This window comes from Atractosteus spatula, chromosome 3 (genome assembly GCF_055471065.1).
Source record: "Atractosteus spatula isolate fAtrSpa1 chromosome 3, fAtrSpa1.hap1, whole genome shotgun sequence".
Taxonomy (NCBI): domain Eukaryota; kingdom Metazoa; phylum Chordata; class Actinopteri; order Semionotiformes; family Lepisosteidae; genus Atractosteus; species Atractosteus spatula.
This window is the reverse complement of record NC_142708.1, coordinates 37,278,721-37,297,320: the sequence shown is the minus strand read 5'-3', so window position 1 is coordinate 37,297,320 and position 18,600 is coordinate 37,278,721. Positions and strand designations below refer to the sequence as shown.

Below are 18,600 nucleotides of genomic sequence, written 5' to 3'. Positions count from 1 at the left end.
AAAACAAAGGCCTCTTTCCCACAAATTAATGAACAGCAGTTATAGTTAGGCAAATGTTTAGAACAACATGATGATTAGTACTAATCTAGTACTAGTACTAAATCCACCTTCTGTTCTCTGGTTTGTACTATGAGCCCTAAAACATACTCTGAAAACATGTTTTCAGTAGAACCATGTCTGAACGGCATCAGGCAATTAGAAAATTTGCTATACTCTACCTTGGAGTGATGGAATACAGGGGTTAGAAAGAACATATTAACAGAATGTTAGTGTAAGGAGTGTTTATATTAGAAAAAATGTACTGTATATAATGTATAATATTTTGTGATAGTGGAGCACATAGGGAGTAAGGCTCTTCTAGAGAACTGTTAATTGAAATCATCCTAGTACATGTACTGTAAGACTAATAAATCTATGACTTCTAAAACACAGATACTGTATATTCATCCATCAATCCATCCATTTTCTAACTGCTTCTTCCAGTTTAGGGTCAATGGGAGCCTATAATAATAATAATAATAATAATAATAATTGCTTTCATTTATATAGCGCTTTTCTGGACACTCCACTCAAAGAGCTTTACAGGTAATGAGGACTCCCCTCCACCGTCACTAATGTACAGCATCCACCAGCCTATCCCATCAAGAGGCCCAAAGCAGGATGTAGATATATTCATTGGTGTTTATTTCTTTTTGTAAAGTGGACCAGTTTCATGTGCCAAAATATCTACAATAATGATCCCTCTATGACCATCAGTGTGGCTTAACAACACAATTTATAGTACTTTTAGTACTTTATAGTACTATAATTGCATTATAAGTAGTATATAAATCACAACCATACATATCTGTTTACATGCTCATACAATGTTTATAACAGTGTTTATAATAAGTATTGACAATTGTGTAGCCATGTTTAATAATATATAATAAAACATTATTTTCATGTAACATTTAATGTAATGTTGGCATCTGTGCAATGGTGTTTGTCCCCATTCTTCAATCTAAATAACTTTGAGTGCTTTTTCAGTTGTGTTGTGTTCTCAACCATGGATTTCTTTAGATCCATAAATAATATTTCAGCACAATTGCAAAGATCTATCCAGCATTCTCCCCTTTTAGAAATCGCTCTGATGTTCACATACTTCTTCCGTTTGTTTTAGTTCATCTTCTAAATTTCAGGGAGAGTTCTGGTTTCATTTAAAATTGATCCAGCAATAGTTCTAGGTATACTAAACGCTTTTACTGTGCTTGTGAACATTTTGTTGTAATTAAAATTGATCTAGCAGTAGTTCTAGGTATACTAAATACCTTTACTGTGCTTGTGAACTTTTTGTTGTAATTAACTCACTGTCTAGGTTGTTTTTCTGGCTTTGATTTAAGCACTTTGTTTCAAGAGCTTTTTAACCTCAATGGTTAGAGTATGTGATAATTAATTGCAGATTTTCATACCACTAATTATAAGCCAATTTATACAATATTACACAAGTATGTTATGTAAAGGTTTTGTCCATGAGTAATATTAGTTTATTGCAGAGTAACTGCATATGTTTGTAAAAGAAATCTACACATTTAATTCACATTTAATTTTCTTCTTTTTTTTTGCTCATGACATTTACTTTAGGAATGTGATTTTAACCTTTAATGTATTGCATATTCTTAGTTTTTCTTAGCTTATACAGAAGGGTCAATAGTTTGTTTTAGTCTATATGTTTATATTAATGAAAACTCAAGCTAGTTCTTTGAAAATATTTTAGAAAGCGTAGAAAATAGCAGTTGACTTTGTCTTGCTGAAAGTGGGTCAGACTTAGAAGCAAGAAACAGCAGTGATTACAGTAGCTATATTTTTCATGTTTCAAAACATGTTGCATACCTTTAAGAGACAATAGGACCTGTTTAGCAAATGCAGTACTGGATATGCAGTTGATCATGCAAGAAAGGGAATGTTAACTAAATGTGATTGCACTCACAATGTGATTCAGAAGCTTGTTCTCATGTGTGGAAAAATACAAATCAATAGCAAATCACACAGAACAGCCATTTAAAGCACTGTGGAGAAAATACAACCAATAATGATTTACTGTAACATTGTAACATTGTAAGAGTGGAGTTTTAAGACTAAAAAAGAAAATGAATAATGTATGAGCAAAGCCATGTTACTTTGCAAACATTTTTGATCACACATTACTTGCACATTTACAAAAAAGTTTTCCTTATGAATTATGAATACCCAATTTGTGCTTATGTGTAAAGCTGCATATGAGGCTCTCAGGAAACCTACAGCTTTCAAGAAAATGGTTTTATCTTTTGTTGTAGCTCATGAGAGGCAAGAAAATTAATTAGTAATTACTAAAGTTGCAGCTACAGTACATCTTGCATCACAGAATATGGTCAACTTCGGTATATGGTAGTGCATTGGGACTAGCTAATGACATACAATAGAATTATGCTACAGTATATTCTCTGTACCTGTATAGTATTTCTCCTAGATCAATCTCAAGCACTTGACATGTCAGATGACACCAAAAATAGACAGGCTTAGAAAAGTCATGCTTGTTTAAACTGTTGGCAATTAATGAGAAAATGCATAATGCAAACATGTTAGTCAAACATAATTATGACAGTTTATTTAACATATTAAAGTGGGGACAAATACGTTGAGGTTCCATCATTTTCTCTACAGGTTTAATCCCACCCGTTTTGGTTCCAATTAAGGATATTGTTCATTGTTTCTCTTGTTTGGTGTGAGTGTGCATTAATAATAACAGCTATATTGAAGTAATTGGTCTGTGTTGAAGAAAATGTACTTGTGCCAGCCTGCAATACCATATCATCAAGCAATTTACTTTCTATGGTGCTTCTGAACCGATAATGCAAGTCCTGACTGTAAGAAACCTACAGTTACATTCTACAATATATAAGACATACTGAACACAGAAGAATGCAGATGTAGATAGAAGGTACTGTATATACAGTAGATGGGCAGTGGAATTTAGATACTGAACTTGAATTAAAATGACCAAAAGGAAAGGGGAAAGCAGCAGACCATGACACTTGCTAGTGCCTGTTATGAATCTCTGAGGAGTGTTTTTTTTCTGACTTTGATTTTCATTATTGGGCATTAAAAGATTTGTGATAACATTAGTGCTCTGTCTGGAGAACAAAATTACAGTATGCCTCTGTCTTTAATTTTGCATTCTTCATTTCTGTTTTTTTAAGTATAAGACATGGGTAATGTCAGAATCATTAGACTAGGAGATGGGCAAAGTTTGTTCTGATCAAATGAATTATTCCTGTATCCTTATTATTATCTCATATGGTAGTGACACAATAACAAAGGTTTTCATCATTCCCACTGTGCTCTACTAACACTAATTAAATGATTATAGCCTTAACCCTTTCTATACCTTTTCTGCTTTAGACCCTGAAATAATAGAATGTTTAGAGTAATATTTTAAAGCAAGTCAAGGATATTCTGAAGGAGCAAGAAGTCCTCAAAACCAACATTAAAGACCTTTGACGTTTTACATTTTATAGCAATGCACAGGTACAGAGCAGCAATTATAACACAAGACCATTGTAAGCATCATTTCCCCTTCTGTAATGATACTGTATATCTTTAAAGAAATGTTTTTCTCACAGTACTGTACATTAGAACATAAGAGCACCGATGAGAAAATGCCATTTGGCTTGTCTAGCTCATTTGGTCACAATAGTGGCTAATTGATTTAAGGATGTCATTGGTCATTTCCTGAAGAAAACCAAGGTACTGTATGTACTTCAACAGTATGGCTGAGGAGCTTGTTTCATGCTCCAACAACCCTTGTGTAAAGAAGAGCCTGCTTTTCTTAGTTTTCATTTGTGTTCTCTTGTTCATGTTTCACTGTTAAAAACATATTAACACAGAAAAGGGTTAGGAGGTATCAGGATGCAATATGTGTCTTGTTGACAACGTAATCCAAACATATTGCTTTTAAATGAGATATGCATTTTTAATAGTCACATCTGTTGTATGGAATTGAAATACTTTTATGTAATGTTAATTTTAATCAGTCATGTTAAAAAAAGGAAAAAATACTAATTTGTTTTTGATCTACAATTAATGAAGATGGAAGAACCCATTTTTATGTTTCCTACATATTTTCAAGTAAAAAAACCCCAATAAAAATAGGCATAACGAATTTGAATATAACTATAAAGGTTTCTAAATTTCAATTAATAATTTGCATTTCTAGTTCTTAGTAAAATACTAAGAATTTATAATTATATAATTCTTCACTCAAAAATAATTAATTAGCCTTTCCTATATTTTGAATATAGATAATACATTAATCTTGATCTATACAGTACTGTATATACTGTATTTAGTCCATTTGTTTTCAGTCCTGTAGTTGCTAAAAAGCATCATTTCACTTTAAAGAGTGCATCAATAACTTAAGATAACAATCGTATTAAAATATTAAGCTCCTATCAAACTTGTCTGATAGATAGCGGTAACGTTCTGTAAAGGTGTACCCGGAAGCATCGAACATAGAAACAGAGAAACTTTGAAAAGTAATGTTGCTCTTTTTCTGATCCTGGAGATCCAGGGGACTGAAAGTAAGTCCTGGAAGAACACCATCTAACCAGACTTTGTACAGTACATCTATTTTAAACCTCTTATAGTCCCTAAGGATTGTTGTAAATCTTTCATGCTGCACAGTTTAAAAGATTGTCACTTCAGGATAGTCTCTGTGAAATGACTCCTTTCCTTTGATTTTCTGGGAATCCGTTTTCTGTTTGTTATAAATTATTTGTAGATTTTGCCAAACTGTTAAAATGTGTTCTCTCTTGCGCAAAACACTGCATATTGCGATCCGACGAGGTTTTAGTGATGGCAAGTGCTCAGATTAAGTTACTTTTTTCTTTTTAGGTGGGTCATTATTGAGCAGGTCTATTCTTTTTGGGAAAAAATCGAGATGAGAGATCGTCCTTCACAACTCAGGCATGCATCAAGCAATGAGATCATTTGTGTTATAAATATCTCCGTGCAAGCAGAACTACTCCAGCTACAGCAGCCAGGGTTATGCCTACCAGAGCGGCAACTGCAAGCGTGTGCACACAAGTGCACAGACCACAGGATCAACAGCAAAATGCTGGTGCTGATCTAGAACAAACATACCGTCCCTTTTTGGAAGAATGTGCTGTCCTTTCTGCATTTTCATTTTCGCTCATTTAATTTGCATCGTGCCCGTGACAGGATCTGACAACGTTCCATTGGAGGATCAACTTCTCGAAGACAGTAGCAATTCAGGGCGCAGGACTGGCAGACTTTACTGTAGGGTTGGCATTGGCTTTCATCTCCAGATTCACCCCGATGGCAGAGTTAATGGGAGTCATGAACCCGACGAATTGAGTAAGTTGATTAATTTATTAATTCATTATCTACACTGTTTTAATATATTCAACAATCAAATGTTTAATTAATTACATTTTAAGTTAAAAGTGTATTTCAGGTCAATGTGCTTTACTTAAACGTTTAAAGATTAATATAATATGGTTACAGGTCACAGAAATCAAGTACTGGCAGCAGTAACATGATAAATATCCATAATTAAGAATAAGTGTTGAAATGCTACTACAATTTTGATTTACATTCTTTTGAAGATATTGGTTTAATCCTGAGGCAAAGCTGGATGCATGACACTTTACTGAAAAGTTAAAGACAAGGTAGCAAATCAGCCTATGTTTGCACCGTATGTGATACCAATAAATTATTAATTGAGCATGAACTGATGTGTCCTATTAGTTTTCTGGCTTCATTCCTTGCTTGTTCCTGTTTTAGTAATAGCAGGTATGTGGATAGCAGGTGCAACTCTAGGGAAGAGAATGTTTTAGCTAGAAACCAACGTGGCTGTGTCCTATCCAATGCAATGCATCAAATGGTTGTCATAAGCCATGAATTTAGGAAAGTAATATTCACATTCTTTTTTGCATGACTGTATCATTGTGGTAGGTTAAATATTATAAGCCTTTAATCCTTAAACAACTATATTTATCCAATTTAATTAAATTTAATAGTAAGTTTATCTTTTTTCTTTTGTTTTAAAACCAATAATAAATTGCAGACTATGCACAGTTGACACCAGTGATACCTTCCCAATAATCCTATCCCAGGTCAGTTTTGATCCCTGCAATGAGCAGCAGTCCCATAGACTAAATGTATTCATCTCATCCATGTAATGTATAAGATAGAAAATAAATTGAAATATAAAGGCATTTTTTGCAGTTTTGAGTGTCTATTTAAGTGTAATTATATTTAATTATATTACTAGAGGGATATACTCTAGTAATTGTATGGCAATAGTCTAATGGCTATTATTTTTCCTTTGCAGGTATTTTAGAGCTGTTTGCAGTGTCTCAAGGAGTTGTAGGAATTCGAGGAGTTTTCAGTAACAGATATTTAGCCATGAATAAAAAGGGAAGGCTCCATGCAACTGTAAGTAGTAAAATACTATTTTCAAGATAGTAAATGAAACAGGTGAAGGGACAATTAAAGTGATATGAATAGTACCTTTTTTCATTCTGGCATTTTGTGTCATGGAAATGTAAATGGTTTTGGCTTTCTTGAGTAGTTTTCAAAACTAAATGTATAGTTCAAAATTGTAAAGGGTGTGATTGACAGTAAGCATGTTAAACAGTCTATTAACATATTTATTGGTTGGCTTAGAAATACAGCTGGAAAGCATTGTTCACTGTTAACTCTAAGCAAATATCATGACTAATGCAAATATAGTTCAGGTGGGTAGCTGCATCAGCATGCGTAAGCTGCAAAGGAACAAGTAATAGGTTTATTCCATGCTGAAAAAAAGAAGAATGGCCGAAACGTTGTGTTCTCTTTCTTCTTTTTTTCAGCATGGAATAAACCTATTACTTGTTCCTTTAATGCAAATATATGCAGATTCTGTTGTAAAACTATTACTTTACTTTTTTATGGAAGCATAAAATCTGCTTTACCTATCATTGTATATTCTATTTTATATCCCTGCCAGTTCTGAAAAAAATAAAATCCTGTTTGAATGAAGCAAACAACCCTACTGGTAGCAGCAGTCTATTAGCATGTGTAAATGTAAATCAAAGATTACAAACACCCTGTAACTGCAGATAGCAAACAAAGGAAGAAAGTCAAACACCAAGAATACACAAACAAAGAAAATGTACTATAAACCTACATCCTCACAACATGTTAATAACATTTTGATGCAATGTGTACATTGCAGAAATATCCTGTTGTGAATTTTCTGCTATTTTCTCTTGAAATTCTGATGCTGAAGGAACTGATGCTAGACAGAGATGTATTTTACGTTTGTGTCCAAATCAGTTCCCAGACCTTTATAAAGAGGTATGTTAGAACTATATAATTCTCTAAAATGCAAAACAGCACAAAAATCTGGATTGACCATTTGCTGTATACTACAGTGGTATGCATTAGTTCAAAAACACTGTTGCTTTTTTGATGCTTTAAAGTTTTACATTAAAATATACATTAAAATACCCCATATAACATTATACTGAGCTTACCATGTTTTTTATCAATTGTATCACAATGATGGAGAGGTATTTACAAATTAGCTAACTAGAAAAAGGGTGATGAAATCATTGAAATGAAGATAATCATTCAGACTAAGTCACAGTGGTACCCCTCAAAAATCCTTGTTGGTACTGTACTATATATGCAGCTATAAACGCAGCTGTATCTGATCCATCATTGCTGAATTAGGTTTTTTAACTACTTGAACATTATAGGTAAGCTATGCTGGCTTATTTGATGTTGGTTTGGTACCTTAGGTGTTCTTTACTTATTCAATTAGTCACTTTTAATATAGCATGAACTTTCAGTATTTCTCAGGATCGTAAAGTCTGTTTTGGAACTTTCCATTACAGTGATTAAAAAATATCAGAGTGTGCAGACATTAAGTAGAAAGCACTGGAATGTAGGCATTTGTCTCCTGTACAACATATAATACATTATGTTACCAGGTACACTTGAGAAACAAAAAGGGCTGCCAAGTGTGCTTTTGTGTAGCAACCTTTAATTTTTTTTACATATTTACATACTTGTGATTAAAACCATTTTGCATCCTACAATAAAGATCTTTGAAATTTAAATCGAATTTGTAAAGGCATTCTATAAGTACACTAAGCAGTTCTGTTTCCTACAAGTAATTCTACACATCTTTTCTTATCAGTTCGAAGCAGCAATTGTTTTGAAAAAAAAGGTACTGTGGTTGTAAATTGCATAGTGTGCAATGCAACACAATAGCAACTTCAAACCATATTAACATGATTTCATATTTGCTGGAGATATTTTGTGCTGCAAATAAAAAAATGTTCCTATTTTTCTGTCTTACTAATGAAACATTTTGTTTAAATTTTTATACCTACTGTATGTTCACTTGTTAAGACTCTACTCCAAAAATTTTAGAAGTCCAAACATAAGTCTTGTTGCTCCAAATTCTAACAATGTTAAAGTTTGTATAGATAGTTCCAGTAAGTCACAGCAGCAAGAAGACTAAATGGCATGTTTAGAAACTATTATAATTTCCTAATTTTCTGCTATACTGCACTTTGCAACAGAGCAGAACTGATCTATTATTTTAAAATGCAATTTTACTGTTATGTAAGGCAGTGTTCAAATATATGCTGCCTTGGCAATATTTTATAATTTCCCACTGAAGGTATTTCTAGAAACTTGCCAATAGAGAAACTTTAAACAGGGTGGATATGTATTATATTAACATTGCTGTGGTGTCTTGAAAAGTTCGATGCTATAGTACTTTTTGAAATGGACTGAGAAATAACTTGAGTTTCTTTATTTCTATTTATTCTAGATGTTTTGTAGATTGAGATTTTGTTTAAATCCCTGTTGCCCTCTTGGTTAAATTACAAAATGAATGCAAAAATCACATCTTCCTTTTTTGCTGTCCTAGTTGTATAAAGTTGTTTCATGGATTAATGAGTTTTTACCAGTAAAAATGATTCCTTGGTACTGTTACTCACCAGTTCTTTGATAGAAAAGCCATTCTGATGACTCTAAATTGAACAAATGTAGAGATAAAAGTAAACCTTACAACTATATTTAACACATTTTAAACTTACTGTATTTTTAACAATCTATTTTCTCAACTTGTTTTTCTTCTCTGCTCGGTCCTGTTCATTAGCCTTCTTTATACATGGTAACCCAATCAAGCCCCAAAGTTAGTGTTGGTATACTATCAAATATAGCCTAATATCAAACGTGATGAAATACTAAATATTTAATCTTTTAAAATTCATTTTTGAAAGGCATCTAATTATGTATTCTCAACAGCATAATAAAAATAAACAATTACTGCTGTATTTCACATGTAAATAATGTACCATTTGTAGCCTGAAAATTGTAAAGTACTGTAGATGTTTGTGACTAAATTAAAACAATGAAACCAAAAAAGAAGCATTTTGTAAGCACTGTTTCATTGTTGTGTAGTGCCTTTTCACCGTGAAAGTGTAAAACACAGATAATTTGTACTCTTGCTGACTGACAGAAATGAGAACAACAAACTTTTCAAAATATTGAAGTTAATATACAATGAGGATGTCTGTCAATATTTTTGCTTATTTTGAAAGTATTGCAAGGTTTTTCTGAATATGTTATGTAAATCAGTAATACAAATGATACAGTACATATACTGTGTGTTTACTCTCCCCTGCCATGTAGGGGTTGTGCAGGCATATGGAATACCTACCAATCTCTTAATGAAAATCCTTGTTTAAATAGGTCACTAAGTGGTAAGTCTTTGGTATAAATCCATTTGGCAGTTTCATTTTCTGCCTTCTTAGGGATACTAAGAAACTTCATCATGGATTTTACTCATGGATTCCAACACATAAATGTGTGCTTCCCCTAATAGAAGAATGATCTAATGTGCTTGTTTAACATTTTACAGTTTCTTATCATGCAACCAGCAGATGAGTACAGTTGCTAACAGCCAGTATGAAATATTCAGCTGCAGTAGCACCTCAAGATGTTCAAGCACCTTACCATTAACATTGTAAAATATCTTACCCAGTGTTTAATTCTGAAATGCTTGTTTGATGAGAAATTTCCTGAAAAAGGATATGGGTGATTGTTATTTCTTGTGCACAGCAATTATCTAATTAAAGGCCTTAATTAAAAAAACAGTTGAGGTAACCTGGTAACAAAATTCACAGATGTAAACCCACTGAGGAAAGTATAAGAGCTACATGTTATTATTAAATATACTTTTGTTTTTACTATAGGTGGCTGTCAATGTCACACTTAAGTTTTTTGGCTCCTAGTCCTCTATTTGTTTACATCATCATTATCAACTACTGTATGTTTGTCCACCTTTACTGTCTTTTGAAAAACTGTTATTTTTTTAATGTTCTTCAACATGAAGCCTGGGAAGGGTCTTTCAAATCTGTGAATGACTATTTTAAATTTGTATATTTTTCATTATTATTTTTTGTTTATTTTATTAGGGAAAATTCACTGATGATTGCAAGTTCAGGGAGAGATTTCAAGAGAACAGTTACAACACGTATGCCTCAGTGACAAACAAGAACCACAGGACTGGAAGGGAATGGTTTGTGGCTCTGAACAAAAGAGGAAAAGCAAAGATGGGGTCCAGCCCCCGTGTAAAATCCCAGCATGTCTCTACGCATTTCCTGCCCAGATTCAACTTGCAAGAGAAAAGTGAACGGGGTTTTACAATCACAGACAAGAGCAGAGAAAGGAAAAAGCCACTGCCTTCAACACCAAAGCCCCCGGCACCAAAGGTTAACATGGACATTGGACAGAAACGTGTTAGAGTAGTAAAATACTGGCCCAAGTTCAGATTTGGATAAAAGTCTTAGGAAGACTGACTGGGATAACATAGAAATGGTACAGAGCTGGACTTGTTCTTAAAAAGGAGCATACACTGTAGCTTAGCTCAGAGCAAAAATGCTTTTCCAATACAAGAAGCATTCCAATCAGCAAATTACGTACAAGAAAAGGGGCTCACATAAATTCATATGACAAGAAGCTCAGAAAAATTATAAAAATATTGCTGCTGTCTTCTTTAAAACTATTCAGAGTGGTCTTTCTTTCTTCCAAAAGAAAAATGGATAATTTATAGCTTGGTGATTATTAGGTCTTTAATTTGGACCTTTCAAGAAAACACACCTGCTGGTATAACATCAAAATATAGTTTACAAACCAAGCATTTTGACTGTCGATTACAACAAATACATAAGCTTTTTATTGCCTTCACTAAAAACGTCACAGTTTATGTTCTCGGTTTAAATAGAAATGTTCTTTTTATTTTCATTTTAGGATCTTAAAAACAATTTTCCTTTATAGTTTTTTTTATTAAATGCTGTAAATGCATTCAAAACATTTATCTAGAAACAGACATACTAAAAATAAATGTTTATTTTGTGAAATATTCCCCATAAAAGTCTTGCCATGTTTGTTATTTATGAGCTGAAATGTGAATTAGATCATTTAACCTCTGAGCCCAGGTTTTCTTTCCCAGAACAGCTGGAAGGATGAACTACAGACTGTCCATCAAAACTAACATTTTAGACCTGGCTGTTTAAAATATCCCTGTCGTGACCCTGTAACATTCCTTCCAGGGAAGTTCCACAGGGATAAAGATGCCTTGCAAGAGGGCGACATGTTTTGAAGACAGCTCAAACCATAGGTGTATCAGATGGCAGCCATCAAGGTCATGGTCCATTATCAAACACTGCCATCATTAAATAACTAGCCTGTGAAATCTGCCCCCCAGGGACTTAGGTCAAAAAGGCAATGATTCCTGTGGTGATGTTTAGAAGTGAAACAAATGACTTGAAGGCTATAATGAAATGCATTGTTCTTTAAAAAGGTTCTGTGTCATGTAATTCACTCTTGTATAATTAATGCAGCTATCATATTTTGCCTGACTTTCCAACTTTGTGGAAGACTTTTTTAATAATAGATACTTTTGTGAGCAATGGATAGTTAAAAATTTCCAAAGATTTTTTGTCATATTGTAAAATCATTATTTCTTACTGAATCAGATTGTTATTATAATAAAATAATGAATTGGGAAACTTTGTGCCTTTTATCATATATTTTAGTTTGATTTTAAACAGTATTTAGCAAGTAATGACAAAATAATAGATATGAAAACCAGAACTCTAGTGTATGTGTTCTAATTAAATGACCACCATTCTGAATGTATTGCATGATTCTACAGAGTAAAAATAATTTTTGTTGAAGTGTACTCCTCTTGCTTTCCATAAATGTGTCTTTGAGTATGAAACTCATAATTCCATAATAAAAAAATAAATGGGCATGTTTTTACACTAAGAATTTTAATGCTGCCAAAAGATTTATATACTGCAGGTCAAAAGTTTGGGAAGGAGGGGGTGAAGACCTTGTTACATATTCTTCATTCCAGTCCCTGGATTATTAATATCTTTTCAGATAACTATCTCTTTAAAATATTCCATACTCAATGGAAGAAGTGGTTGTCTTGTTGGTGCAGTGACAACAACATGATCTCCCCTTCTTTTCTACAGCTTGGGAGAGTCTGTATTCTGTAACGTAAATCAGGTTAGGGTACTTATATTAGGTTCTCTAAAAAGACATTTTTTCCATACTTTTTGCCAGCAGTTTGACTCTTAATTCAAAAGCAATCTTTCAACTTACAAAATTTTATGGGGCCAGACTTTTGCAATCTATCAGAAAAGTCTGTTCTGTTGATTCGAAGACACTAGACCTAAAAAAACCCTAGGTTTGGGTTAACAAAAACCTCAAATGTATTTTCTTATTATTAGTTCTTATATCATACTTTTTATTGTTTATTCTTATTCCTCAGTTTTCAATTCATCATTCATGACTACAGTATACTTGAAATGAACTGTGTACCTCCAATGGCACATGGTAGGGAATCGTAACATTTTATTATTTCTTTGTTTAATTAGAATATTTCAATATCTTAAAATGATTAGTACTAAAGTAGATTTTTTAAACATTTGTATAATATATTAAAGGTATAGGGAATATCATTCTAAATATTATTCACACTTTATGAAAATGTTTGAAAAGTGAAAAGGCATGAAGCTACTATATGTAAGTTGACCATCTCAGCACAAACATACAGTATGGTAAAACTGTAGTCCCTTGATTGTGAGAGCATAGCTCCAAAGCAGGGAATCAGTAAGAGCAAATGTCTGCTAATATTTATAGAAAACATCGATGTAGTTGTTGTTACAGCATTAAATACCGTCATATAAGAATCAGTTCCAAGAGTTAGATCACCAGAATTCATACTGCATATGCATTTAATGTTAAAATACAACTTGGTTATTTGCTTTCTAACATTAATTACTGATTATGTTCCCTCAAGACATTTTTCAACACCAAGAGAACTATCAAATGTCTCATTTAGTAAATGACCCTGCCCAGAGTGTAAAATAAATGGTACTACCTGCCGATCACAAATTGGTCGAAAATTTCTTGAGTAGATAAATTATAGAAAGCATTTCTTAAATGCTACTAAAGAAACATTCTAGCCTTTTTTTACAGTATGTTTAAAAGCATCTGCTTAAAACCATGTAAAGCTTGTTTTTACTTCATGTTATACTCAATATTTTAGTAATTCAGTACTATAATTGTATGCAGACATTTTTTAAAAGTAGTCTTTAAATAAGGTTTGAATGCCACAGATGTCTATATTTTAGCATCCTGAAAATGTTTACAGAAACTTTTTACAACTATTAAGAAATAACTAAAGTACCAATTCACACTGTACTACAGTATTTGGTCACTGTGTCAGTGTCTTTTGCTTTTCAAGCTTATATACTGTAGTTAGTAAAGCAAAATAGTATAAATGTATTATTAAACTGTTTGCCATTCAAAAAACATTTCTAATTATGATTTTACATACTACCATTCACAAGAACAACATGGAAGCTAAATCAGATGATTTATGTAATGTTTCCTATTATTTTAAGACACATTAATTTCAAGTGTTAAATTCCCCATTTATAACAAGAAAAGACACAGAACTGAAATTCCAAAAGGATATTTTATCTGCACTTTACTAGCCACAGACAATTAAAGTTAATAAGGGCTCAGTGAAGCATACTGCCAAGTGAAGTGCCTAATCTAACAAACAGTTCACAAAAACATTTTAAATAAAACCCTTCATTAATCCACAGACCCAGGGGAGCTATCTACGTATTGGTGGATATCAAGACATAATGAGCATGTACTGTGCTTTTAGGGATTGTAAGAAAATACTGAAGTGAATCTGTGCTTTTCTTTAAATTTGCCTTGTAGAAATCCTATAAAAATAAAAAAAAATAGAATGAAAATATTACATGTGAAAATGAGTACTAAAGTATTTGCAGCCTCAAATGCATTTAAACTGGGAAGGTTAATGGAAATAATATATTAGTACACACCACAATCTTATGTACAGTATGTCTCTAATTTTTCCTGGTACATAATGATGGGGTGAGGCCCAGGTATGTACTTCACAGAGAACATGCAGAGTACAATCCCACACTGGCACAGTATCACCACCAATCTCACACTTCCTGAACTACTCAGTCCACTTTTTTCTTCATTATAGACTGCACTTGTTCATACTGTGGCACTGCACAGGCCTAGTGTACCAGGCCAGTGCCTCTGACTCTGACAGTGCTTTCCTGATTAATGCATCTCAAACATTAGGCTTTGATCAGTGAAGGTACTCTTCTGTTTTGGGCATGGGTACACATGCTAGCGATATGCCAATCTCTGTATTTCAAATGAAAGGGAACAATTGGTGACTCACATAACCTTGGATACCTCAAGGAGAAATGTAGTCATTACCTACTGTGTGTTACAGTTCCAGCATCCCTCCACCAGAGGGCACCCCAACCTCTAGTGCCTACTTCATCTGTGCAGCTGAGGCGCAGATCAAGCAGACAGCAGTAGCCAATCCCTGCTTGCCCAGTGTCCCTACCTCACCATGCCTCCCCCCCAAACCTATTTAAACCCTGCTCTTTGTTCAAGCTGTGCTCAGTATTGTTTTCAACTCTTCAAACTCTTGAGCTAGCCTTTGCTGAACCCTTCCTGGACTCCTTGCCCGACTTTTGGTTTTTGGCCTGTTTCCTTGATACTAAATTTGTCTTCTGACTTTGGACGTTCACACACCTCTTGACCCTGGCCTTGGATCTCCCTAATTTACTGTCTTAGGATTTTTGTGACCTTGAAACCCACATCCATTCCTTGTTTTCAGAGCTGTGGTGACTCCCTAGATGGCCTCTGAATTAAAAAAAATAATGATACTGTCCCTCCAATCTCATGAAGGATGGAAGTTGAGTGATGTGAGACAGGAGGGTTTAAGTGGCTGCTCCTCATAAAATTTATCTTTCAGGTAACCAAAGTTCATTACTGTATATATCTAGTGTATGTGCTGTATAAAAGTGCATTATAATAAAAAAAAGAATCTGCCTTTTATTGCAATAAAGCTAAGCATTTCAGTTATCCTGGACTCACAACATAACAGGATGCAATTTTTGTTAATGTGAAATATAAAAACGACATCATAAAGTTCATTGGAACCTGCTTCTATTTTAGTTCATGCAACTGCCTTGAAACATAAGTTTACTTGGAATTTCCAGCGTGCTATTGCCTCCCAGCAAAAAAACAGGGATGAAATATTGCAAGAAAAACTGTAATGTTTTTGACAATCTCACATCTCAATAATCATCCCCTTGGCTTTAAAGCTAGAAGTGTTTACTCTGCCAGTTGTCACAAACTTTATCTAAACTCTAAGTAACACTTTCTAGTCACCTATAGCTGTAACAATATTCATATAATATACTGATCATACTGCAGTTTGTTGACTTGTATGCTATTGTTTCGACATACTGTATCTGTAAATATGACTTCATGTGATTTGCACATGTGGCATGTTGGGAATTGTAGTCTTTTTTCATGAATTTAATTCACGTGGCCAATGTTCTAAAACAACTGTATACGCTGTAAAGGAAATATGTTCCATTTTAAAGAGACCATACCTAATAATGGTAACAGAGTTAGATAACCTTTAATTGCACAAAGTGCTGTAGATCGGAGCCTTTGTGCTGCTTTTATCTCAAGATGTACAGTAACTGATATGCTGTGTTCCTGAGGTTCTAGGGCCATAGCGAAATCCAAACCAAGCTCCAGGTGCAGGCTCACAGAGCTCTTCAGGAAAAGCTATTCAGAGATAAAGTAATAAAGCAGTCTGATTTATTATAAAAACCACTAGAAAATGCTAAGACTGAACCTGTGTGTAATAGTATACAGTTGAAATAAAACCAACATCACACATGTATGACTTGCAATATTAGGCAATAAAACAGTAGAATCACAATTATATTTGACAAGGTATTAACAGTTACAACAGATATAAATTTTAAAAACCAATCTGAAATCTTTTAGCGGTGTGCACTGAGAGTGTAAAGTGAGCATTTGGGGCACTATTTACCAAAGTGAGATTACTCTCAGTTAATTAAATATGTTGACAAAAGTCTGGATTTTCAGTTTCATGAGGCAGGATCAAATTGTATCCAGTTGGGAATTAGCCATGTGAAATTGGCCCCTCTACATACAGCACGAACAATGAAACCCCTCTCATTCGTTTGTGTTCCATATTTGCTGGTTTGTTCCATTAAAAGTAGTATTTTGTTGCCAAGCGTCTTATTTTTCACCTTGTTGGAAGTCAGCTGTTGGATCGTTTCTGCTGAGAATTCTGAGGTGCTGGTAAAGTGTCTGCTATGCAGCTGAATTCTGTTGCTCCACTGCCTAACTCCTCAGAGGGGCTAACCGCTATCGATTTAAGTAGACATATTCACTTAGTACCCCAATTTAGGGAAACAAAGGTAGATTCATGTTTAGCGTTTTTGAGTATATTGTTGCAGCTTCGTCCTAGCCAAAGGATGCCTGATCTCTGTTGTTGCGGTGTCAGTTTTCTGGAATGGCTCAGAATTCTGCATTGACTTTAACGGAAGGTTTGAATTATGATACTGTTAAAGCAGTGGTGTTGCACTCCTATGAATTAGTCCCTGAGGCCCACTGTCTGAGCACTTTTTTAACATTCAACTTGGTGAAGTCTGAATTTAGTAAGGTGATTGTGACTTATCTGGGTGGGTCAAGTTCAACTTTGCCCTGTTGATACTAAAGTGACTGTGATTGTTAATTTCCTGTTCCCATCACTAAAACTCCTTAATTTTTTTGGATTAGCTTGATACTATTGTAATTATTGTAAAAAGAAATCTACTGTAGCATCGTCTGTAACCAGCCTGCTTAATCCCTCTCAAATACTGAGTGTCAGTGTGTTTTTGAAACTGTTAAGGCTCTTCTGTCTAACATACTGTACTTAGCTCCCCCAGATTTTATACTACTGTTTAAATTAGAGGTACTGTAAATTCTAGTGCTGCAGGTGCTGGCACAGTTCTGATATGGGAGTATCAAAATAGAATTCACCCTGTTTTTTTTTTATTTTTATAAGAAATTCAATAAAAATCATGTAAATTATTCTACCATTTTGAGGTTTATTTAATTAAAATCTTCTGCCATTGGTTGTTTTTACTGATCACAATTCTTTGACATTTTCTTCATCATATGTACTGTATAACCATAATAACAACTGATGCTCTGGTCACTTGTGTTACAGGGTTAGATCCTAGAAATTATATTTTAGGACCTTGATGCTTGTCAGGCAGTGGTGTATGTTTTTAGGGATGTTATGGGGGGAAAGGGTAATGTTGGAGAGCTGGGTAAGTATTTGATTTATTTTTTTATTTCTTCTAGGTTAGTTTTTTCAATGTAGCCAGTTGAAGACTTTCTCTTGGCATTTCCACTGTTGTTGTTTTTCTGGAAAGGGAGTTAGTGGATGAAAAACTGTTAACTAGAATAGTTTAGTAGATTTTGTATGTGCTTCCTACAGTAGCATTCAAGGCCGATGCAAACACATTTTTGATTTTGTTTGACATGGCATTAAACAACTGGAGGTTGTTGGTCTGATCTGGCTGGAAGAACTGGGTTTTACTCCCTCCATTATAAGTATTCACACATTTACTCATTCATACCTGATGAAGGCTCCACAGCTGAAAAGTTGTGTTTTTTTTTTCCTTTCAGCCTATGCATGTTGACAGAAACTTTGTATGCTTATTCATGTTTAGTCATGTGTTATTGATATTATTTTCCTTTTTACATGTAATATTGTGATATTTATTTAATTAATAAATATGTAAAAATACCATGTACATCTTTCATTTAATTTAAATATTACAGAAAAGTGTTATGCTGTGGCTTACTGAGGGGGGGCGTTTCCAGGCCATTTAGGGCAAATTTGCTGCCAGTGTCCTTCCCCCCATAGTAAGCACAGAGTCCTTCACAGTAGCCGCTTTGCAGTGGTGGTCTGGGTCCTTCCCAATTGTATAGGCTCATCTTTTCTGGAGAAAGGGTGTCAGGTGGTGCTGGCACTTGGGCTATAGAGGACAGGGACATTGGGAGCCTTTCTGAGTTTTTTGGGGAAATCATCAGGCATCT

At 34.0% G+C, this 18,600-nt stretch overlaps 1 protein-coding gene across 1 annotated transcript; it reads left to right on the top strand.

Annotated features, from left to right (window-relative positions):
- The first annotated feature begins 5,177 nt into the window (after positions 1 to 5,177).
- Positions 5,178 to 10,886, top strand: fgf5 (fibroblast growth factor 5). The gene is made up of 3 exons (XM_088912232.1): positions 5,178 to 5,394; positions 6,374 to 6,477; positions 10,521 to 10,886. The coding sequence occupies exons 1-3, from the start codon at positions 5,178 to 5,180 to the stop codon at positions 10,884 to 10,886; spliced, it is 687 nt and encodes a 228-aa protein (XP_088768358.1).
- The last annotated feature ends 7,714 nt before the right edge of the window (positions 10,887 to 18,600 follow it).